The sequence below is a fragment of the Sapajus apella genome, unplaced genomic scaffold (genome assembly GCF_009761245.1).
Source record: "Sapajus apella isolate SASKATOON/1434 unplaced genomic scaffold, GSC_monkey_1.0 scaffold38, whole genome shotgun sequence".
NCBI classification, from domain to species: domain Eukaryota; kingdom Metazoa; phylum Chordata; class Mammalia; order Primates; family Cebidae; genus Sapajus; species Sapajus apella.
In genome coordinates, this window is record NW_022436978.1 from 10,348,363 (window position 1) to 10,374,442 (window position 26,080).

Here is a 26,080-nt window from a genome sequence, read left to right on the forward strand (position 1 = left end):
GCAACAAGAGCAAAACCCTGTCTCAAAAAAAAGATTGTCAAATGACTGTCAGAAAGAAAAAAAAAGAAAATCATTCCATTAATTGCTAAACTTCTTTATTAACTAGCAAGCAGCATATTAACATCTAACTCGGTAGGGATGTCAAGATGGGTATAAATCCGAAAGTGTTGTTTGATAAAACTTGGAAACCAGAAAAATACCAATTCTATGTATGTAAAAACATCAGTATAATAGTATGAGAGAAAGACCTCAACAGGAAGCCTCCCTCCCATTTCCCTTTCTAGTCATATATATAAAAACTTATTTTTACAATGCTTAAAACATAGGAAAATTTTTAATAGCTAAACAGTATTATTGTTTGATCTAACCTCTATTACCAAAGAATGTGTAAATATTCTTTCAGAACATGAAATCCTAATCTCCTTAAGAGTGCTAAGTACCATGGTTCATACCAGATTCATTTTTTTTTTAAATGTGAATTGGTTACTAAGTTTATTCCTTCAGCAGTTTATATTATAACGGGCTTCAAACTGTTGAACTAGTGCCACAAACTTTTCATGACATGTTTGGCCGTGCTAATGATTACTTAAGAAAAAAAAAAGTTTTTCCCTAAAATAGTTGTACATTCACATATATTTTAAACCTAGGTTTAAACACACACACACATCTGGTCATGCACATAAGTACACACATACTCTTAAGAGTTTACTTAAGAACAACTAAGTTAAATTAACTGATTAACCCACTTTTATTAACCACAAATTCATATAGTCCAGCATACCCAAAGTCTACAAGCACCTTCCATAGGGTCTAGAGAGGACTCAACTACTATACTCAACAAACTATTTTAAGAGTTAAAAATAAACAGACAGGAGAGCAAGACAGGGAGAGCAAGACAGAACAAGAAAGTGAAGAACAACAACAAGGGGAGAGTTCACAAAGCTAGTAAGACCAAAAAAAAATTTTTTTTTTAACTTTTCTACATCTGTCTCCTGCATGGAAATGCAACTTTCCTTACATCTGTGCTTTGTTAACAAACAAAATAAAATTATACCATGACAAAGTTAGCTGTTCTAAAAGAAAAGGGTTCTCAAGCTCTACATTTGGTATTTATGTGGTGGTAACTACTATCCAGAAGACCTGATCCCAAAAATCTCTGAAAGAGATCTGGGGGGAAACCCAGAGAGGGATTTTCCACAGCCCTGCTGCTGAATGAGTACTTATTAACCAAGTAGGTTCTTTGGGGAAGCAGAAGAGCATTGAGGGGGAAGGGAAAAAAAAAAGAACTAAGACAGCTCATGAGTAACAAACAATTCTTTTCCAAAATTGGCCAGAAGAATCAGCACTACTATCTCAGTCTTAGTTTCCTCTCCCTCTCAGGCACCCTGTTACCAACAGACTAAAATAAACAAGCATTTTCATATATCCTTCAATGGCAAATTTTACTCATGCAAATTTTCTTCATTAAATATTGACAACATACTAGTCAGCACAGAGTCACATTTTTCTACCATAAAAAAACACTGGCACAGTAGCCATCTTCTCACCTGAGGCATGAGTGGAAAAGTCAAAAAGTCTGAAGTTTGTAAAGGCTTGTCTAGTCAACAGACCTACACAACTGCATTTCTCATTGAACTTTTCCACTCTACTGAGGGCAAGCTAGTGCGAGGCCTGTAAAGGCAAGTAAGTAAACACGAGGACTTCTCAAATCACACCATACTGAAACACCCTTAAGCCTATTTAATTTTGCCCTATGTAGCACATACCTCTCTATAACAGAAATCAAGCAAAGGCAATTATAAACTTAACATGTACAAGATGCCCCAAGTACAGGATCTCATTTATCTCACAACAGCCCTTTAGAGTACATACAACTACCATGACTCAACCCATTTCAGAACCTGAGGTTCTGCATGGTTAAGTGAGATGCTGAAAATCACACAGCGAAATAGTTAATGAGCTAAAATTCAAACCCAGGTCAGTGGAACTCCAAAGTCCACGTTTCATGCATGCCACTGCACATCAAAGTCAGCAGCAGTCCAGAGACCTGAATTGTACAGACATTTCTCCAGCATTTTATTATAACTTGGAATCAGTTACTTCTTTAATACTTAATTTCTACATCTGAAAAATGGAGTTAATCACTAAGCTGTTTATATAGTATTACCAAGAGATTACTTACTGTGATTACTATTTAGATTTTACATAATTAAAATAAAGTGTTTTATTTTCTCTTTCTATCCTGTTTTTCCCTAAATAAAAACAAAAAAGACCACAGGACAGCAGTAGCATTGATAAGAAGCCAACTTCACTATTCTGGTATCTTTTAAATAGAAGCTTTCCTGTCTCCAAAGTATAATCACTTCTTTTAGTTCCTAGAGTCATCCCCAAAGCAGTCTTTAGTATAAAGAGGCAATACATTAAATACTAAGAAAGAGCCTCCTGTCTATTACAGGAAGTATCAAAAATAATCCCTAATTTTTATTTGCAGTTCTGATTACCACACGATCATGATTTGTTTCCTGAAGAAACTACTCAATACCCTCGTAACAGGTGTCTCACATTCATCTGGCATTGCACAAGAAGTCTTATAGGAACAAGGGTGGCTCAGCAGGAGTAGCAAAAATGTAGGCTGTTTACTGACGATCCTGATCATCTATTTAACAGGATGATCGTAAGCACCAGTTTGCCCAGTACAGTTTCAGTTTATGTAATTATTAACAGCATTCTGATAGCCCTCAAAAGTGTTTCTGGGTACATAACAAACCATATTGTCATCAAACTATAAAAAATGATAAATCAATTTCTTCTCTATTATAAATCAAGACAGTGACCAAGGACAGCATAATAGGCGTGAACGCAGGTAGTATAAAAATGATGTAAAACGAAGTAAATTGTTCATACGAAGTGATGAAACTAAGCCAGGCATAGTGGCTCATGCCAGTAATTCCAGTGCTTTGAGAGGCTGAGGCAGGAGGGTAGCTTGAGTTCAGGAGTTTGAAACCAGCCTGGGCAATATAGTGAGACCTCGTCTCTACAAAAAAATAATTTAAAAATATTAGCCAAATGTGGGGGTGTGTGCCTGTAGTCTCAGCTACTCAAGAGGCTGAGAGGATCGTTTAAGCCTGGGAGGCGGAGACTGAAGTATGCTTACACCACTGCACTCCACCCTGGGTAATGGAGCAAAACCCTATTTCAAAAAAAAAAAAAAAGAAAGTGCTGAAAATATAACATACAAAAGGAAATAACAGCTAATGGTAAATTCAAGTCTCACAAGCCAAACACTATTGCTAATTTTAGTCATTTTCAGCCTTAACAATACAACTTAAAAATATACACAGAATCAAAATGATTAATTTTTTTAACCAACAGATCATAGGAAAGTGAAATCTTTCTAAGAAAGAGTGAGAGCAATGCCTGCTCCTGGCCTCTCCCAACGACTACTCCCTGCATTCTGCTCAGGTTCCGCTAGAAGTCTGCTCTCTCTAATGTTGCGAGAACAACCAGCAACCTAGGGACAGACACCTTGTAGTAAGCTGAATAGTGCCCCCTCTCCAAATTCATTTCTACTCAAACCCAAAATGTGACCTTATTTGGAAACAGAGTCTTTGCAGATGTAATTAGTTGAGCTGAGGTCACACTGGATTAGTGTGGGTCCTCAATCCAATGACTGATGTCCTTGTAGGAAGAAGATACAAAGATACAGACAGGGAAGAAGGCCATGTGACAATGGATGCAGAGACTGAAGTGATGCAGATACAAGCCAAGGAATGCCAAAGTCTGCCAGGAGTCAGGAGCTAGGAAGAGGCAAGGAAGGATCCTTCCCAAGAGGTAGCATGACCTTGCCAACACTTCAGATTTTAGACTTTCAGCCTCCAGAACTCTTAGGACAATAAATTTGTGTTAAGCCAAGTTTGCAGGAGTAATTTGTTATAGCAGTCATAGGAAACTAATTCACATCATATGTGAAATTATCCATTATCATCTCTCAAGACTTTTACCACTTACATAATCAAGAGGGTATAAATCATGGTCCACAGAGGAAAATGCAGCCCAAATAAGAGGCATTCTGTTTCCCATTCAGCAATCCTTCATTGAGCCCATGACTGCAAGAAGTATTTACTCTAAAGCTGAGCACCTCTTTCTCCATAAGGGAGAGGGGCAGTAACTAAGTTATACCTCATCCTTCTTCTCCTGAATGCGTCGTCTCTCTGCCTCAATAGCCAGCTTCTCCTGAATTTCCTGAGCAATTTCACAGTCTTGTTGTTCACTAAAAAGCAAAGGTGAAAACATGAATAAGGAAAATAAAAAATAATGTATTTCCTAAAATAATAAATACAATTTATTGAATACTCAATTTATGAGAAGTACGTATTTTTCTCACTTTATCTTCAAGATAAAGATGCAAAGAGGCTGACACTGTCACATTTACTGATGAGAAAACTAAGGCCCAGGAAAGTTAAATCATGTTCCCAAGATCACAATGAAAATATGTGGTAGAGCTGGAATCTAATCATCACACCCAACAACAAAAAGCTCCATGCTTCTTCTATACCACCATATCACTTCACCCCACTGAGGCCTGTTTTCTGTTCCTGCCTCTACCAGTAATAACCACAAATCATTCTCTGTCATGCCATTTTATAAGTTATAAAAAAGTTTACACTTAGTGGCTTCACATTATAGGTCTAATATCATAGTAATCTTACCTACTCAAACTGAAGAAATAAAAAGAAACATAAATCTACTCAGAGCAATTCTTATATATTTTCTTTTCATTCACTCATTATAATAAGAATCATACACAAAACATGGTCTTAGTTTTCAAAGGCCTCTCTATATTTCTGTCTTCATTCAAGACTCTAGCTGAACCTCCCAAATTAATGTAAAATCTGTATAGAGTTAAGTGATTGATATATAGAGTTAAGTGATTGATAACTACACTCAATGTAATAAGTGGGAAGAAAGTAGAAGCACCACGGAGAAGGCAAACTTAAATGAAGTGTTAAAAGTCACAAGTGACACAGAAGATGTATCTCCTGGTACAGAAAATAAAGAAGTGAAGTTTCATCTGAGCTTAATGATTTCAAAACATATTGCCAAGAAGTTCCAGCTCTGGTTTGGTCAGCTAATTATACAGACTCCTGGGAAAACGAAACTGAGAAATCAGTAGTAAAGAGGCGAAAATCCTGACTTGGGATAGCAGTCCTGGTATCCAGACTGAATAAAAGGTTCCAGTTCAATAAAAACTGCAGCATTTCACCCTTCCCAAGATGTCCAGCCATCAAAATTGCCAGGGAGTGAACTGATCAACTTCCCTTTTAGCTTACTTATTTAATCTAGGAACAACTCCAAACCCTTGAAGTATCAGGCAGGAATACAATACCTGCTCCTTCTCTCATTTAGGACCTACAAAATATCACTCTCTATTCTTGATTTATATTTGAGTGGTTTATCTTGATAATTTCTGAATAAGCTCATTATATTGTTATTAACCTATTTCAGGATTTTAAATATCTGCATCAACCTCAGAACTGGGCTTTCTAACACAGAATTGTGAATAATTCTAATAAATGTAAAGGGCAATGAATTTAGAACTCTAGAACATTCTAGCTTTGGCTCTCACCTTAACCTATGACACTGAGCCTCATAACATCTCAAGTATCTCTCTTCCTCTTTATTTCTCCATTATCATTACCTTCAATTTAGGCCTCATCATCTCCTTCCTCTATCTCTATCACCCCAATGTCTTCATTCAAGCCTCATCATCTCTTAATTTGATCACTGTTCAACAGGCCTTCAAATCTTGCCCCCTCTAAGCCTTTACCCATCTATTCCCCAGAAGAGATTCCAAAATGAAAATCTAAAACTACTCCAATGGTTCTCTATTCCCTATAATATAAAATATACAAAACTTGAATTCTTTAACATAACTTACCATGACCCTTTTGGTCCAGATTTTGACTACTTTTCTGGCCTCAATTCCTACTTCTGTCCCAATTATACTCTCTACTCCAGCAATAATGAACTTCTTGCAGCTAACATGAGTTTCCAAGTCCTTTTACCTCCTGCCCTTATGCATGCTGCTCCTTCTGGCTACAATGGTTTTCCCCAAATCACTATAAACTTCCAATTAACCTTCAAGTTTCAGATTAAACGTATCATCTGTCTCCTGAAGCTTTTCCCAGTCTCTTCTCTCTAAACAGGCATGAAACTTACATTTCAATTCTCTGTGACTCATGCATATATCTCCAGATATATAATGCTCAAGGTGTTTTCCTGAGGCCCTTAAAAGTTGTCCTATTCCTATGTCTGGCCTCCTTTCATGGTGCCAAATTTAACATGAATCAATAAAAGTGTTAATTTACAAAATAAGGAAGCTTAACAAAATGATGAATAAAGTCCTCTCTACAAATAAGAAACAGAAAGACAAACCCTTCCTGTAAGTTAGCAAAAATGACTGGCTTTCCTTTTTCACCTGAATATGACACTAAAGTAAATTAAGGGGTTCCTTCCATTTTTCCTTTACCCCTTCCCCCTCAACACAGTATCTGTGGTTAAATCTATCCTTAAAGATTTAAGATGTAAGAGCCACTCTCAATCAAAGAAGAAATGTATCCTAGGAGCTTTATAACACTGAAACAGAATAGAAGTCACTGTGTCAAAAGAAGGCTGAGAAATAATAATTTCCATTTATCTATCAATTAAAGGAGGCTAATGAGAGAGAACTTTTGTCAGACACTGAAGTTATGAAGATAACTAAGTATACACTTCAGAGCATCTCAGGACATTCGGCTATGTACTGAAAAGCAGGGAAAATAAGAGCAGCAAACACAGCTAGAACATAGTAAAGGAACCAACACAACCCATAAAGCTTTTTGATGTCCATTATCTCACTGGATCCCCCTAAGAAACTATGAGGCAGAGGGGACAGAGGTTATTTTCCCCATGTTATGGGTAAGGAAAATAAACTCAGAGAAGTTGACTAATTGGCCCAAGGTCATACAGCTAAAAATGTCAGAACTCACACCATCATCCACATCTCTTTAAACCTGGTCAAGTGTTCCAACAACAAAGAAAAATCTTCAAATCAAAAAAATGTTGGCTATCCACTGTAAGACTTGCAATCTAATAGGAAAAAGAATCAGAGGTACAGAAGTAGTCTCCTTCTCCCCTGCACTGGTTGCTAGCTCCACAGAGAAAACCAGTCTTGATATTACCCCTCCCCCTCCCACATCCTCACAGGTCTTTGTAGTGCTTCTGGAGCTGAGCCTGGGCTTTCAGATCTTCCTCTTGGAGCTGCTTAGCCACCTGGAGGTCATGCTGGACCAAACGGTTCCGCTGAACGTTTGATGCCAAATGATGCTCAACTGGAACAAAAAGATTGAGGACAGGAATTACAATGCCTTGGTTTGTTAGTAAAAATGTCATAATAATCTTAAGAGCTTTACTGTAACACAATAGCTTTGCATGCATCACTTCATTTTATTGTCTCAACAACAATGTATAATAATAGAGAGCAAAAGAATTATTACCCCACTTTTCCGTTAGGCAAAAGGAGGATCAAAAAGATTAAATAATTTGTCTTTGGTCACATGGCAACAAAGTGGCAGTGCCAGGATGTCTACACAAATATTGTAGAGCCAGGGCTAGTGCTCTTTCTACTAATACATATTGTCACTCTATTTATTAACTGCATTTTTCAATATTTTAATTTTTATATTGACAGGTGAATTAATAACTCACAAATCATATATTCACAAATATGTACTTTAATATAACATGCATAGCTTAGATTTACTTTCCATCACTACACTGAAAAAAAGATTCAGAAAAATCCACAATGTGATGTCATTTATACTATGGTTGCCTGAGAAAGCCGTTCAGGTCCCCATCCTAGGAGCAAGAACAGATTTATTCTATGCACTTCAGTTAAATCTATAACCACTGTGTCCCTCCTATAACACAAGGAAAGGAAAAAGGTTCAAACCCCTCTTTCTCTTTTGAAGATGCAGCAGTCTACTAATTCCTGGCAGTCCATCTTACTTAAACATACCCAAAAATTCACTGATCACCCAGGCATCATTTGCCTAGAGAAATCCTTCATGATTTACGGAGGACGTCGACAAGTGACTGTGCTCTCTTCCTACCTAACCCCTGAGAAACCAGCCTCAAGCTTCCAGTTAAAAAAAAAAAAGAAAAGAAATGAAAACTGAAGGAGCATAAATGAGAGGTATTACTCACTCTCTTGTTCCTGCAGGCTGTGAGCCAGGGTGTGGTCCTCCAGGACAGCAAAATCTCGGCATACTACAGAAGACGAAGGAGGAAAAACAGGCAGGAAGGCTCGTTAGCAATACTTTAAACACACAAAGGAAACCATTTTTTTTTTAACTTAAAAAAAAAAAAACAATTATAATACTTCAGGATGACAAACTTTCTAATTCCCAATACATAAAATAGTGACTAGTTAAGTCCACAGTCTTTAGTCACAAAAATCCATAGTGCCTGCTTAGTGCCAAGCACAGGATGTCACAAAACACTGTTTAGCCTTGGCCCCTGGCCTGAGGTGAGAACATTTACTGAATCAGATTCCAGAGGTCTAGAAATTCCAATCCACTTCCATAAAAGGAGAGTAAGTACTGCTGAAATAACAGAAGTATCAGTCATGCTTTGCATATTGCTACTGAGAGAGAGCTGAGATAATGTATAGTCAGAGGTGTTAAATCTAACCTATGCTTCTCTGTGGTTCAGAAGATCCTCTCTCAGCAATTTATTTCTACCCTGGTGTCTTTTAAGGAAAAATATACTTTCACTAGTCCCTTAGGTAGGGGCAGATTTCTACTTAAAAAATTCTTAATTTCTTAAACATTCTTTGGTGGGTTAGTCCCCAGGTACCTGAGTTAGAAGGAGGTCTCTAAGTCCCTCTAAACCTTGCGCTGCCCCAAAATAATCTACAAACCAAATGAAAACAGGAACCCTGAAAGAAACCGGGAATCTGCCTCAACTCTGCCTCAACTTGAAGATCCAGGCAAGAGTTATTCCCTGACCTGTTTTCTTAGAAGCAAAATGGGAACAAATAGTCTCAAAGGTCCATGTTTACCCCAAACTGCTATTTAAACTCCTCCTTCTTAAACACACAAACAAACAAAACATGCAGGATTCATCATGCAAAGTTCTGTTTTAAGGATGTGTAGTTTAGGTGATATGTTCCCACTCTATTCCAACCATGTAATTCATGTTTTAAAAAAAAAACAAAAAAAAAAAACTTCTCCAAAGCCTCAGAGTACTGCAATTGAGTAGGACTCAAGAAAAATTCCCTAGGGCTTAGGAAAAGTTAGATTTCTCTCTGCAGCTTTGGATTTGCCTATGAGGACACTTAACTGAAACAGAATGAAAAACATTCCTTTGCCATTCTTCTTGTACTTACGTATGCTCACATATACACTCAACATACTTGTGTCCTTCACTACTGAGGGATAATGCCATAAAAAGGTAGGGAGATCTTGGGGATGTCAAGTTTACTCTGAAATGGTTTTATACTGAAGGAATGACTAATTATTGCCCAAGAACTACATTAAACTGAATACAACCTGCTTAACCCTTGCTCAAACATAACAGCAAAACCGGTAATTCCAACAGAAAGCACTGTTCTTTTTCATCAGCTATATTCTCAACAAATTCTAATATCTTGAGACCCAGGTCCCAGTTATCTTTTATCTCACAAAATAAAAGTACTTTCAAGATGAGCTAGATAACACCCTCATTTAATAAGTGAGGAAACTGAAAGACAGAAAAAAGGAAGGATTTTCTAAGGCTATATAGAGTTCACTGGTGACAGGGCTTGGGGGTCAATGTCTAAGCCAGCAAGAGCTCTTTCCCCTTCCCTGACACAATGACGGCCCTCCCTACCTCCAGGTAAACCATGGTCAAAATGAACAGAAAAAAAATATTCTGTATTAACCAACATATACTCTCTCAAACACTTCAATTAATATCTAATTTTTAAATGGGTAAGACATACATGGACTTAATTTATAAAAAAACAATCAGAATGACTTAGCTAAAATAAATATAATCAAATCTTGTATAAAGAATGTTATTTTAATATATTTATTTCATTTAAAACACCTTTATTATACTGGAAACGCTTGGGCTTATATATTACAGTCAGTCTTAATTTTAGATTAATTATGATTAGATCAAATTTTAAGATTAATCTTAATGACTTTCAAATTATGGGTGGCAACCTATTTGGTCAAATAATCAATTTACTAAACCTGAGCAAAGCATTTTAAAAGTAAATATTTAGTCTAGAGAATAACAGAGGACAGTTGACCCTCATAGCCCTGAGTTCTGGATTCATAGATTCAATCAACCACAGATCAAAAATATTCAGGAAAAAAAATTTTTTTTTAATCATCGTTCCCTAAAGAAAACAGAGTAACAACTATTTACAATAGCATTTACACTGCATTAGATATAGTAAGTAATCTAGATACAATGTAAGCTATACAGCAGGATGTGCATGAATTACATGCAAATACTACCCCATTTTTTATCAGGGACTGAAGCATCCATAGATTTTAGTATCCATGTGAGGTATTGGAACCATCCCCCACCCCACCCTACCAATACCAAGGGACTAATGCAACTCACACACAGTACAGGAACCTAGTTTAGGGAAACTTTTCCAGTATTTATACACACACACACACACACACAGAAATATACACATACAGAGATGATAGGTGACAGGTACTAGGTCAAAATGTAAAACACATATCAGTCTATAGATTACAAAAGTTTAAAACCCACTTCAATTTATGTTGCTAGGTCAGAATGCTATGGCAAAAATATATTTTCTATGTTTCTAATATCATGCTAACTAAAGTTAAAAATTATAAAATTATTACATTTTTCCATGGGGAGAATAACATGAAGAACTATAGTAATTTTTGAAATATTTCTTAAGTCAGCAGAACATTAAAAATTAAAATACATTGTTTGTGGAGAGATACTATAGTAAACATTTTTTAATACATGGCACTGACACAAACTTAATTCTGAACAGTTCTCTCTACAGAGAGATGAAGAGGGGCATGAGTGCCTTGGCTGCATGTGCTCTTCTACTGCTTCAAAAGCAAAAAAAGAAAAGACAGACAAGGCAAAATATTAACAGCTATTTGATGTGAGTGGTAGGTTCATGGGTTTCTCTATTTCCTGTGCTTTTTAAATGTCTTAAATATTACATTTTAAGTTCTATAATTAAATTCACTTATTTCACTTTGTCAACAGCATATATTGCTAAACCATGAACATGAAGATATGGTATGACACATTATAATAGGTATGAGAAATTTATGAATTACTGATTACCTTAATGACTCCTCATAATGATTTCTTAATATCTAAACAGCAAGACTGAAGTATATCCTATTATTGTGATTTGTCCCTGGATCTGCAGAAGCTGAATTACTAACCAAAAGATATGAGCAGGGCCTGAGCTAGAAGAGGATCTGGAAGATTTTCAATGATTATGAGGAAGTACACAAACACATACACACAGAGACTTAAATACACTGACCCCTTCAGAGTTTACTAGGAATTTCCAAACATATAATCTCATTTATACTGAAATATTTGCCCAGTCTATAATTTCTTTTGAATCCACTCTAATTTTTTGTCAAGATTTGCTTCTGTATTTCCTGCATCAGTATTCTAGTACAACCTGGAAAATAATCACATATCCAGTCAACTTTGTAAATCAGTAACCAGATTGAGAATTACAGAAAGTATTATTCACAGCCAGGTCAAGCACAGAGCCTGAATAGAACTTTTCCCCTTTTCTAACCTCCTTTACTTTCATGTAAACAGCATGAACAGTCCAAGTATATATAAAGGGTATATACTTGTCTCACCACCTTTCCCTGTGGGCACATTTAAGGTGAACGACTTTTCACCCTCCCATTTCTGAAACGTTTTCCCTCCCATGTTCACTTTCACTCATCCAGAACTCAGGCTGACCTTCTTGCCATAAGCCAACCCTATCAATGACTTCTACTATTCCCAGTCTGCTATTAAAAATGAGCTTCCCACCATAGTCAATTACACAACTATGCTCCTTTGTTCCCACCCAGATCTCAATGGTCCTGTTCCCTCTCCCCTCTGCCCAGACAGTTTCCCAGTGCTAGGGATGGTGGCTAAGTTTCTTTTGAACAGTAAAAACCGTGCAACTCTGCCTCATTGCTTAGAAGAGAATTAACAGAAAGAAATACACTTTGCCCTGAAATTCGAGCACACAGCTGCTTCCCTATCCAGCTGGAGGCTCTTCATGGCAGGGACTTTGTGGGTATACTCTCTGCACCTTCCACAGGACTAACAGGTGCTCATTAACTCAAAGTAGTTTAAAAAAAAAAAAAAAAAAAAAAGCTGGACCGTAAAGTCAAACAACAGAAGGAGAAAAAAAGAAAATAATGCCATAAACAGAATTAAACTCTGCTACTATGACAGCACAACATACTTATAAGATATGTCAAACATCATTTAAACAAATTTAGTAACAAATTACATAAAACTAGAATCCTCTCCCTATTCTCATTAAAGGAGTTTCAATGATACGTTAATTTAAACACAGGCGTACCTTAGAGATATTGCAGGTTTGGTTCCAGACCACCGCAATAAAGCAAATATCACAGTAAAATGAATCACACAAATTTTTTGGCTTCCCAGTACATATAAAAGTTATGTTTACACTATAATCTATTAATATTCTATTGATAGTCTATTAAATTTACAATGGAATTCAGTCTAAAAAGGCTATGTACACACCTACATTTAAAAATAATTATTACTAAAAAATACTTGCTACACACATTCAATTTGTAAAAAATATAGTTTGTCCAAAGCGCAATAAAGCAAAGTGCAATAAAATGAAGTATGCCTGTATATACAAATTAGTATACAGTGAATTAATTTACAATAGGCCAAGCAGGTTTTAGAAATGGAAAGGAAGACTGGCTGACATACATAAATACATACATATATATACCCCCCCATCCATTTCCTTGAAGAATGATTTTCATTGAGTTGTTGATCCCCTCTAAATACATGAATGGCACAGTATGCAACTAACAAACACTCATTTATTCAATAAATACGTGTTGAGCTCTATTTCAGGATGAATGAGTCATTTCCAAGCCATCAGTGAGGTGCAGTATCAGAGAGGAAAACAGGTATAAGTTAATAAACATTGTACTAAAGAGACAATTGGTTGTACTAAATAAAATTCTTTGCAGTCATAAACATTGGAACAGTTACGCTTGTTATGAGTTGGGGGTGGACTAAGAAGTGGAAGTGATTCAACAGAATGTATCAAGAAACTTTAAAGTAATTAACACAAAATGTATCCCAAGGAAAGTTAAAATTCCTACAGACAGAAGCAGTAAACATTCTTGGCAAAGCGGCCAATTATGGAAAAAGATGAAAATGCACAGGCCAACCTGGAGTTGTGTGTGCCCGGGGCACAGAAGCACCAAAGAAAATTACGCCAAGAGATGTGATAGGAAAGGCCCAGTGCATCATCATGAGAAATTGGTTTTTTCACATAGGCATTCCTGGTATACAACTTACATGAAATGGACCAAAGAAAATCGGGTGATTAGCACCACACTCCACCTCAAGCCAACCAAACTCTTCCTCTTATACTTTTTCTCTTTTTACATTTGCTTCGCAAGTCTCTCATTTTTGTTTTCGCCTTATTGTTTCTCCTCACACACATTTTTCCAGGTACATCTGTTTGCCAACTTTACTCCTCTAGCTCCAGACACAGCGCACTCCCCTATTCTCTACCATTGACCGTGGGAGCTTTCCATAAACTTGTTCTCCTTCTATAGGTAATACCCTTGTCTGCCCTCCCCTGGGCAATTAGTGGAAAACTAGAGACAAAATTTGTAGATTTTTTTTTAATTGTACTTTAGGTTCTGGGGTACATGTGCAAATCACGCAGGACTGTCGCAGAGGTACATACATGGCAAGTGGTTTGCTGCCTTCATACCCCCCATCACCTATATCTGGTATTTCTCCCCTCAACCCTCCCCACCATCCCCAACCGCACTGTCCCTCCCCTAGCCCCCCACCACCACTGACCACAGTGTGTGATGCTCCCCTCCCCATGTCCACATGTTCTAATTGTTCAACACCCGCCTATGAGTGATAACATACAGTGTTTGGTTTTATGTTCTTGTGTCAGCTTGCTGAGAATGATGGTTTCCAGATTCATCCATGTCCTGATGAAGGACACAAACTCATCATTTTTTATGGCTGCATAGTATTCCATGGTATATATGTGCCACATTTTCTTCATCTAATCTATCGATGATGGACAGTTGGGTTGGTTCCTGGTATCTGCTATTGTAACCAGTGCCACAATGAACATACATGTGCATGTGGTTTTACTATGGAACAATTTATAATTCTTTGGGTATATACCCAGTAATGGGATTGCTGGGTCAAATGGTATTTCTATTTCTAGGTCCTTTAGGAATCGCCACACTGTCTTCCACAATTTTTAAACTAATTTACACTCCCACCAACAGTATAAAAGTGTTCCTATTTCTCCACATCCTCTCCAGCATCTGTTATCTCCAGGTTTTTTAATGATCACCATGCTAACTGGCGTGAGATGGTATCTCAATATGGTTTTGATTTGCATTTCTCTAACGACCAGTGATGATGAGCATTTTTTCACATGTTTGTTGGCCTCATATATGTCTTCTTTTGTAAAGTGTCTGTTCATATCCTTCGCCCACTTTTGGATGGGTTTTTTTTTTTTTTTTTTGGTAAATCTGTTTTAGTTATTTGTAGATTCTGGATATTAGCCCTTTGTCAGATGTGTAGATTGCAAAAATTTTTTCCCATTCTGTTGGTTGCCGGTTCATCCTAATGATTGTTCCTTTGCTGTACAGAAGATCTGGAGTTTAATTAGATCCCATTTGTCTATCTTGGTTTTTGTTGCCATTGCTTTTGGTGTTTTAGCCATGAAGTCCTTGCTTATGCCTATGTCCTGAATGGTTTTGCCTAGGTTTTCTTCTAGGGTTTTTATGGTGTATGGTCTCACATTTAGATCTTTAATCCACCTGGAGTTAATTTTAGTGTAAGGTGTCAGGAAGGGGTCCAGTTTCTGCTTTCTGCACATGGCTAGCCAGTTTTCCTAACACCATTTATTAAACAGGGAATCCTTTCCCCAAAGCTTGTTTTTCTCAGGTTTGTCAAAGATCAGATGATTGTAGATGTGTGATGTTGCTTTTGAGGCCTCTGTTCTGTCATTGGTCTATATCTCTGTTTTGGTATCAGTATCATGCTGTTTTGTTTACTGTGGCCTTGTAGTATAGTTTGAAGTCAGGCAGTGTGATGCCTCCAGCTTTGTTCTTTTTGCTTGGGATTGTTTTGGCTATGCGGGCTCTCTTTTGGTTCCATATGAAGTTTGAAGTGGATTTTTCCAGTTCTGTGAAGAAGGTCATTGGTAGCTTTATGGGGATAGCGTTGAATCTATAAATTACTTTGGGCAGTATGGCCATTTCACATAGTTGATTCTTCCCAACCATGAGCATGGGATGTTTTTCCATCTGTTTGTGTCCTCTCTTACTTCATTGAGCAGTGGGTTGTAGTTCTCCTTGAAGAGGTCCTTTATGCCCTTTGTTAGTTGTATTCCTAGGTATTTCATTCTCTTTGTAGCAATTATGAATGGGATTCACTTTTGATTTGGCTGTTTGTCTGTTATTGGTGTATAGAAACACTTGTGATTTCTACAAATTGATTTTGTATCCTGAGACTTTGCTGAAGTTGCTTCTCAGTTTAAGGAGATTTTGGGCTGAGACGATGCGATCTTCTAAATATACAATCATGTCATCTGTAAACAGAGGCAATTTGGCTTCCTCTTTTCCTATTTGAATACCTGCTATTTCTTTTGCTTGCCTGATTGCTCTGGCTAGAACTTCCAATACTATATTGAATAGGAGTGGTTAGGGAGGGCATCCCTGTCTTGTGCCAGATTTCAAAGGGAATGCTTCCAGTTTTTGCCTGTTCAGTATGATATTGGCTGTCGGTTTGCCGTAAATGGCTTTTATTATTCTGCGATATGTACCATCAATACCTAGTTTATTGAGGATTTTTAGCATAAAGCGCTGTTGAATTTTGTCAAAGGCCTTTTCTGCATCTATTGAGATAATCATGTGGTTTTTGTCTTTGGTTCTGTTTATGTGATGGATTACATTTATAGACTTGCGTATGTTGAACCAGCCTTGCATCCCTGGGATGAAGCCTACTTGATCATGATGAATAAGCTTTTTAATTTGCTGTTGCATTCTGTTTGCCAGTATTTTATTGAAGATTTTTGCATCGATGTTCATCATGGAAATTGGCCTTAAGTTTTCTTTTTAGTTGCGTCTCTGCCCAGTTTTGGTTTTAGGATGATGCTGGTCTCATAAAATGAGCTGAGGAAGATTCCTCTTTTTGTATTGCTTGGAATCGTTTCAGAAGGAATGGTACCAGCTCCTCTCTGTACGTCTAGTAGAATTCAGCTGTAAACCTGTCTGGACCTGGGCTTTTTTTAGTTGGTAGGCTATTAATTGCTGCCTCAGCTTCAGCCCTTGTTATTGGTCTATTCAGGGATTCAACTACTTCCTGGTTTAGTCTTGGGAGAGTGCAAGTGTCCAGAAATTTATCCATTTCTTCCAGGTTTACTGGTTTGTATTAATACAGTTGTTTGTAGTAATCTCTGATGGTAGTTTGTATTTCTGTGGAATCAGTGGTGATGTTCCCTTTACCGTTTTTTATTGCATCTATTTGATTCTTCTCTCTTTTCTATTAGTCTGGCTAGATTTTAATAATTCAATATTTTAAAGGAAAAGAGAAAACTGACCATCACTGATTTGAATGTCTCTTAGAATTCCCGCCCAAATGACAACATATTTGGAGGCCTAAAGTAGTCTTTAAAAAATGTTTTCTTGGCCAGGCGTCGTGGCTCACACCTGTCATCTCAGCACTTTGGGAGGCCAAGGTCAGGAGATCAAGACCATCCTGGCCAACACGGTGAAACCCCGTCTCTACTAAAATACAAAAAATTAGCCGGGTGTGGTGGTAGGTGCCTGTAGTCCCAACTACTTGGGAGGCTGAGGCAAGCAGGGGAATCAACTGAATCCAGGAAACATAGATTGCAGTGAGCCGAGATTCCCCCACTGCACTGCAGTCTGGCTACAGAGTGAGGCTCTGTCTCACAAAAAAAAAAAAAAAAGTTTTCTTAGTCGTTAACAGTACCAGATTAAGATCTCTCCTCCGCTTTCACCAACAAATAAGTAAACTGAGCATTTTTCATAAAACATATTTAAGATTGATATTTTAGAAAGCTCATTTGCAGCAAGTTTCTTTCTTTCTAACTCAGAAACAAAATATTCCTTTTAAAGCCTGTTTCAAAGAGGTGATTCAGATTTGGAAGTGATGGGGTAAGAGTCTTTACAATCCCCTTATCTTTCTTTCCGGGACAAACAGAAGTGTCCCCTCTCCTTACCCCCACCACATTCCCCACATATACCCATACCCCTAAGGGAAGCAGGAATTTTGTTAACTCTTCCACTAAATGAACACAGTCTCAGATTTTAGCCAAGAATCAAGAACTTAACTTGTATTTACACTGGTAACACCAGTGAGAAAAAAAACTTAGTGGGGGACATTTTGCTAAACTAATTCAGCTCAAAAGTTTAAAAGCTCTGCACAAGATTAACTAAAATCTAAACAGTGAACAGTGCTCCTGTTATCAAGAATCCCTTTCACCTCAGTCGAGTATGCAGAATGCGTGCACATCAATTACCCCATTCCAACCAAACCCAGAATTTTCTGATTCAATGAATGGCTACACGTTGCTTTCATACATTATCCAAATAATGTGCATATTCCCATTGCTTTCCCAACTAACTATACATAAACTAAAAAGGAAGTAAAAAAAAGCCATTCCCCCTCCATTGTTCTTTTACCTACACCCTAAGACTTTCTGAAATTACAATTGCCATGATTCACCTTTACAAGCTTCCACCCACATAAAAATGCCTGGTTAATAATACATTAACTAGGGACTATTTCTTTCACCTGCATCTGTTTTCCCTTTTATAGAATGGTAGAATTTTGTGAATTATTCCTTTTACATAAATGCTATTAGTAGCAGATGGACTACATACTCTGCTTTAAAAGCAGGGATTATGCTTGCTTTCCTTTGTTCTAGATACATGAAAACATCCACTATGAACAAGGAAAATATTCAAGAGATACATTTTGTCTTGTGAAAGTTTGGTAATAACAGCCAGCCACAACTGACATTTATACAGCACTTCGTAGATTACAATGCACTTTCACATTTATTCCTCCTAACCATCTGAGGATAAAGGTTTTATCACATCCCCATTTTATTTATGAGGAAACTAAGGCTCAACAGAAATAAAATGGCTTGAGCAAGACTCCCCAACAAATAAAACAAATTAATTGGAAATCAAATCCATCTCTTCTGGCCCCAGATATTTCTGCTTAGAGTATCAGGAAAAAAGGTGGGTATTATTAAATACTAATCAAAATAAGACAAATGTGCATTAAATTCTTTGAAATCAAGGATAAAGGTAATTTTCAGTAAAGATGGTGCATGGACTCTGGAAGTGGTTTCCAGGTCCCCCAAAATGCAAATAAAAATGAGACCTAGTTTACTTTGCCTTGCTCTCTCTCAAGAACAGACTTCTAGCAATCACAGTCAGCGTGTATTTACACCTGAAAAACAAGAATAAAAAGTTCCTTTTTTATTTGAATAACTGTAAGTGGTTCAAGTACAACTCTGTAATGTGGATATATTGTCTAGTAGTGAAGTCTGGGCTTTAGCTATAATCGACACCTGAATAATATACACTGTATCCATTAAGTACCTTCTTATCTCTCACCCTCATCCCACTGTCGTATCCTTCCAACTCTTCAACAGTGTTTTGTAAGGGACCTACAGGAAAAACCCTAGGTAGTGACTACAGTGGGAAATTACAAGGGAAATCTCTCTTTGGGATCTACCACTTGCCCTCATCTCTCTAAACCTCTTTTCAACATCAAGTTCCTCTCCATTTTGGAAGAGAAGATATTGTTGAATTTTAGACTAATGTGTCTAAGAGATTGACACTTTGAAATAATAACGTATTTTGTAAAGTCCTATGCTGCCCTACAAAAGAAATGTCTCCCTAATCTGTTAGGATTTCTTCTCTTTATTTAAAGTTCTAATAAAATTACCTTAGTAGAAGAGAAGCAGGATTCAGATAAACTGAATAGATCTTATCCTAATGACAAATCCTCTACATTCTGAATCCCAGAAATGTTCATATAGAGATCAACAAAATGGCAACAATATCACTATCACCAATACCACTAGCAAAACCAACCCACATCTCCACCTCCATCAGCACAGCAAGTAGGGAGGTTAGAGACACCTGGTTAAAGACAGCAGACACTTTCTTATGCTCACTCAAATACCCCAATTATGAGCCCCATAAAAGCAAACATAGCTCTGAGTTGCTAATCACTGATAACTAAATTTCTCACTTTCAGGCTAAAGGCTGAAAACAAAAAGAACACTTAAATAATGTGTAAGCAATTCATTTACCAGAGAACAAAGGGTAGCTGAAACTTTTGTTCCTTCTCTATTTTTTAGTGTTCTAAAATCTTCATATCATTGAAATTAACAAAATCTAAATACAGTAAGATAGTTGCAGGGGAGTGGCACCTAATTTTGGCTGATGCTAAGTAAATAACCTACACAAGTATTCCATCTTCATTTATTCTGTTACTAGTCAAAGTAATCAATGGCAGGGCTATTTTTCTAATTAAGTCTCCAAATGCCCTGTTCTTTCCAATATGCCATGATACTCCACCTGTCTGGGAGATAGATGATCCTTGTAAGCAGAGATCCATAGTATAATTAAGTCAGATTCACCTTCTTGTAGTTATTATCCTTAGCATAATAATCCCACTACTGAACTCTCCACAAAGTCCACACAGAATTTCTGCAATTTCTCTGTGAAAGACAAAGATTTTCATTCTACACCTTATACAGATGACTATGAGGACCAAGCAATATTTACCAATATTTCATCTATTGAGAGATTCTTATGGTTATTGGTTTTGGTTTCTGTTTTGGTTTCTTGGTTGTTGTGAGAATGAAACAGAGACAATGGGAGAGCCTTGCAAATGGGAAAGAAGCTTAGTGACCATTACCACACAAATGACAGTGAGATTAACTCTGTTCTATCTGCCCAAAGCACCCATCGACTCCTCTACCACCTAAAAATTCATAATCAACCTACCAGACCCCCATTCAAATGTCACCTCTGTATTAATCCAATCCTATGTAACATACAAACCAAAACCAATGTAAGTGGCTCGCAAGCACTCATCGGACTCATCTATTATTTTCTTTCAGTGTTTTCATAGAATGTAGTTTACAGAATAGTACTGCAGCACTAATTATATTATTAAAAAATTTTACTCATGTTTCCCCAGCATACATTCTAGGTCCTGAAAGGCAAGAAAAATATTATGGATCATTTTATCTCTAACATTTATCCCAGTGCCCAGGATAGAATTTTCAAATACATGTTTTTGAAAATGATGGCTCCTGAGAACAATCATGACTAGTGCAGAAGACATAACATGAAATGTTAGATTTTTTTCACCCACATCCATCCAGCATATTGATTCATCCACATTCACCAGCTTATCTGAAACAAGGCTACAGAGCTACATGTCTATCAATACCACCTCAAACAAAAGTAAATTTCTTCACCCCCAATTTCAGATTTCATATATGAAATGTGTTGCCTAACAGTCCTAAAATACATAGAAAAGTGGTATAGTCAGGCAGGTGGTAAATTCTTGGTTTCTTTGGGCCACAATTAAACACATCACTCAACTTACAAAGAAATTATGGCTCTGAGATTTGTAATAGTATGCCCAAGATCACCCAGTTAAATGAGTGGCACTTGTAAGATTAGAGCTCACAATCAAGAAAAATGTTTGTTAATACACATATATTTGTTCAGCTAAACAATGCAATGGGGTACTTAGGGTATATGTGGCATGTAAAGCAGAGAAAGCAATAAGTGCTGAGGTGCTAGCAGGAATTTGAATAATCTGGAGCTAGTCTCCTGAATTCTTGGTTTGAGAAAACCGCCCCATGTCCTCAGAACTCCTCTGTAGTTGCAAACTGCCAAATAATCCAAAGAATTACAAAATGTTAATAAATTAAGTATAAAGTGAATGGAAGAAAAAAAAAAAAACTCAAGGTTGATAACCAAAAAAATAAGGAGAAAAACCTTGAGAAATTCTAGTAACAGATATTTTCAGGGTTAATCATCCTACAATAAACATTACAGATAGAATACTGCCATTTTCCTAAAAGCTTCATAAACACCAAAACAGTGTAACTCAGGATCATCTGCAAACTTCTTCCAAATATCTGATCTGCTAAAGTCACCTTCATGGTTAGAGCACCAAACTGTCAAAAGTGTCAAGAATCTGTAATCCTAATATATCGAGAATAATATTGAAGAATAATAACGGTCCTAAATGGCAGATTGGGCTTCCTAGTTTCCTCAAATATTTTTAAATTTCAGTCACTGTCATAAAAAGATGCTGATCTATCACTTTATTAAAATTATAGATACATTATCAGAAAGGGTTTTAATAGTTGTCAAATTCAGCCTTACCTTGTCCAAGCAATCATCTGGACTCCTCTTAGATATTTCAGCCGGGGGAAACTCATTTTATGTTAAAACACAGCCCATTTTCAGATAACCAGAGGTAAAGTTGTCTTGAAAAGGACAAACCTGCCAACCTATAGTGGTATCCACTGGTCCTAGTTCCAGCCTCAAAGCACTCACATTCTCCAGAGTGTAGAAACTGACACTCTGAAGTCTGTTATTTTTATACATCCTATCCATGCAGCATATCATACAGGTTAATGCACAGGTCAAGTCCCAAATGTACTCTCCATGTTATATGCAGAGCCTAGGGCTGATCTTATGCCTCCCTAGTATACCCTGACTATAGTTGAAATATTTGACTTTTCAACTTAAATTTAAAAGGTGCTGGAATGGATCAACATCAAAATTCTAACATTAATAATATACTATGGGATTACAATGCAGCTTATCTCTCTTTTTAAACACTTCTATATTTTCCAATTTATCTTCCATGAAGGAGAATCTGATAATTCTTTTCAAAATATTTCATAATAAAGAGACACGTTTTTATTCTAATGTAAGCATCTAAACAATGAAGCAAGAAATATTTACTAGGAAAAAAAATCAGTTGCAATAGCAATTTTATTGATTCATTTTATAGTGCTCCCTTAAAGTTACAGAAATTTTTTTTAATGGAAAACATTAACAAACGTAAAGCCCACATATGATCCCAAGTTTGTCTACAATCTTCCTGAGCACCAACATAAGATGAGAAATATGAAAAGTTGTTCAGTTTTCATTATCAGAATGAAGAAATTATATCAGCTCTTTACTGCAAAGAAATGTTTTATTAGTATCAAACGTATAAGTAAATTCAGTTATCATGTGGTAACTTAGGGAGCACTAAATTATGTAATAGTCATCATCATCAATAGTTTTACAAGAAGGGTAATGGCATAAGTTTTAAATGTGTGCCAACAACACACGCACACTTCAACAAACACATTGCAAAGAATCACTTTAAAAAGTAAAACTACTGATTGAATCCCAACATTTCATTCTCACACAATGTATCAAAGTATGTTCCTGAGTTATTTTTTTTCTAATCCCCTAAATTCAAAGCTAAATGAAAACCCCAGTAACCTAAACCACTTGTTTGGCAAGTAGATATGTTACAGCTAACCACAGACACACCAGATTGCAGGCATGTGGGTTTTGAAAATGCTGAGATGATATAAGTCCTCACATCAGAAGTACTACTTTAATATCACAGACCATCTACATCATTATCAGCAACCACAGGGTAACTGGGTAACTTACTGGGAAAGAGAAAATGGCCGAGTCAGAATTTCCATCTGACAGGACAAATGATCTGGGGTAAAAGGAACAATGAAAGAGTAGGGGAAAGGTAACAAGGTAGAAACAGAGCAATCTTTACTTACATTGGTCAAACTGTCAAACACAGATAAAACTTTCCATAAGGTTTATCTGATTCAGTTTCCATAAATGATTTTTAAAATGCTCACAAACACAGACAACCTCACAAGCTTCCTGTGTAAAAGGCATCAACTGTGTTGATTGGTGCTTTGAATCCAAAACCTTTTTTTGGTGGGAGTAACAAAACAAAAGCTACCCAAGAAAAGTTAAGGCTCAGACCTTGTCTATTCTTAAGACGATGCTAATGCAGGTATTAACAGAAAGCACTCAAGTTAAGCTTCCTTTCTTCTCAAGAAACATACCATAACCTCAAAATGAGCTCAATCAGGAGGTCATTTATTTTGAGTCTGCATCAAATTAATTCCTGATTCTGTCTTTCTATTCCCACCATGCAGTCACTAAGGTTATCTTCAAAACCTCAGGTGATGTGCATTCCTCATAGTCTAATGCTTAATGGAACATATATTATAAATGACATCCTTAAACTGAACCAAAATCAACATGTTCTATCGATCCATCATCATTCTCTCCTCTAGCGTCACAAATAATTTTTTCACACTATATATGGTAGCCACCAATCATATGTAACTAGTACATATAGTTACACATAATATAAATTAAATTTTTCAAATTCAGCTCTCCTCAGTTTCATTAATCATATTGCTAGTGCTACATAGCCATATGGGACTGGTGGCTACTACTGAGGACAGTGTAGAGTACAGAATGTTTCCATCATCACAGGTGTTCTATTTGATAGCTCTGCTCTAGATGATAATCACAATGTGACAATATGACAGAACTAATTTAGCCAACTGGACCACTCAGTGAACTTGAATTAGACCTCATAGCATTTAAAACCATTGTAACCTTCTGTATGTGCATGTGTGCACACGCATGTGTGTTCGCAAACACACTCGTCATAATTCGCTTTGCCATTATGGACATCCAAGCATCTTTAGTGTATTACTGGTCTTGTGTCAGCCACTGATTTATCTTCCAAGTGCCTGCATATTGACATTTCTCCTATGCCGCTTCTTCCTCAGACCCAACATGATGATAATTTTGCTAACCTCAGTAGGGTGAAAGGTCAAGAGTTATCCGACATTTATCTACCAACTTCTGTGCAGACATAGTCACAGACACAAAGTAAACAAATCTCTACTTAGAAAGGAAAGTGAACCAGGTATTCAACATCGGAAGAGGAGTTCAGTTCTTGAAATACAACTAGTACTGAATAAACCCACCAAATCTCTAATACTTTACCAAACACTTACTGAAATACCCTGGATTCTGATTAACAAATGGCAGTGTTTATGAATTTCAACTGGCCTTGAAAGTTAAACGAGTCACAACTGAAGAAGCATCCTCCTAAATTTCTTGTATCCCATACCTTTTTTAAAAAACAATTGCATTTTACATGGTTGCTTTACTTTAGAACAATTCAGGAATATATAAATGTATATAGGAACTAAATAATTACTCTTAAAATCATATAAATGAGTAAAAAGAAAGCACTTCTGCTGTTTTTAAATTGTTCAGCTTATTTTTTAATGGATTTATAAAATTTCCTAAACATAAAGAGATGACTTAAAATTACACTTAGAAAATGACGAAATTCTTAAACAGAAGCTTCTGCAGTACACTGCACAGAACACTAGCTCTTTAAGCTATTCAGTGAATATTTATTGCACAAGGAAGCAGTATGGTATAACCAAGATAACTCTTACTTTGATTCCAATCCTAGCTCTATCACTCACCAACTAAATAATCTGAAACAAACTAACATCACTTATGTTTATGCACCTGTAATATGAGAGAAATAATAATCATCATAAGTACACTCATCCCTGGGTATACATGTAGGGGATTGGTGCCAGCACCCCCACAGACACCAGAATTGACACATACTCATGTCCTGCAGTTGGCCCTGTGGAACTCAGGTACAGTATATGAAAAGTCCCTTAGCATATACAGGCTTTGCATCCCACAAACACTGTATTTCTGATCTACATTTGATTGAAAAAAATCCATGTATAAGTGGAGCCACACAGTTGAAGCCCATGTTGTTCAAGGGTCAACTGTACTTGGGCACTGCATGAAATCTATTTCTTTCAAAAGGTACTTACCAATTATCCTCATGGAGATAGGCACACATTGTATGAAAAAAATGGGCCCCTGATACCCATGAGGCATCCTCAAAAGGGTAAACACCATTATATAAGCAGTAGTAGACAATTTTTTCCAAAGCAATTTTTCACAAAGCATATCCACATAGTAAGAATTCATTTTATTTTTATTCCATGCATCCCCAAAGAAACTCCAACCTTCTGTTGTTTCACTATTTGAATGGCACTTTTCCTGGCACTTACACAAGCCCTCAAATGGTTTGGCAGCCAGTTCTCTGTTTGCCTTAGCCTAGAAAGAAAAGCCACCCATCTCCTTAAACCTCTGTAGGATAAACCCAGTCATGCCCATTAAAACCCAAAGATCACTTCCAGCCCAACTTAAGTACAAGTTTACACCAGGGGAAGAAAAACCATTTTGGTTTATTGGCTTCATATGACAAAAGAGCTTCATTAAAGCACCAGCTACTGCAAGTTCTATTTATCCTTTGAGTCAGATATTTCCATTTTCAACTTCTCCTTTGCAACTAGATACTTTGGCTAGCACTTTCTTTCCTATTAGGATTAGTAAATTCATTTCAATTTTAAATGACCGAGAGCAATATTCAAAATTCCCCAATAACTTTTTTTTTTTTAATTGTAATTTAGGTTCTGGGGTACATTTGCAGATCATGCAGGATTGTTGAATAGGTACATAAATGGCAAGGTGGTTTGCTGCCTTCATCCTCCCATCACCTATATCTGCTACTGCTATTTCTCCCCTCATTA

At 36.7% G+C, this 26,080-nt stretch overlaps 1 protein-coding gene and 1 long non-coding RNA gene across 5 annotated transcripts in view; one reads left to right on the forward strand and one right to left on the reverse strand.

Moving 5' to 3' along the window:
* The window catches only part of CCDC50 (coiled-coil domain containing 50), a 113,209-nt gene that overhangs the window by 71,769 nt on the left and 15,360 nt on the right, over positions 1 to 26,080 (reverse strand). For all 4 annotated transcript variants that reach the window (XR_004275134.1, XR_004275133.1, XM_032298244.1 and 1 more), the window contains exons 2-4: positions 8,245 to 8,307; positions 7,244 to 7,370; positions 4,180 to 4,270 (exon numbers count right to left, since the gene is read on the reverse strand). Coding sequence is in view for 2 of the 4 variants with exons in the window: in XM_032298244.1 (XP_032154135.1) it covers positions 4,180 to 4,270; positions 7,244 to 7,370; positions 8,245 to 8,307 (281 nt within the window). In the remaining 2 variants the exon portion in view is untranslated. The remainder of the gene's footprint in view (positions 1 to 4,179; positions 4,271 to 7,243; positions 7,371 to 8,244; positions 8,308 to 26,080) is intronic.
* The window catches only part of LOC116564859, a 317,617-nt gene that overhangs the window by 37,322 nt on the left and 254,215 nt on the right, over positions 1 to 26,080 (forward strand). The gene's annotated exons all lie outside the window — the stretch shown is intronic.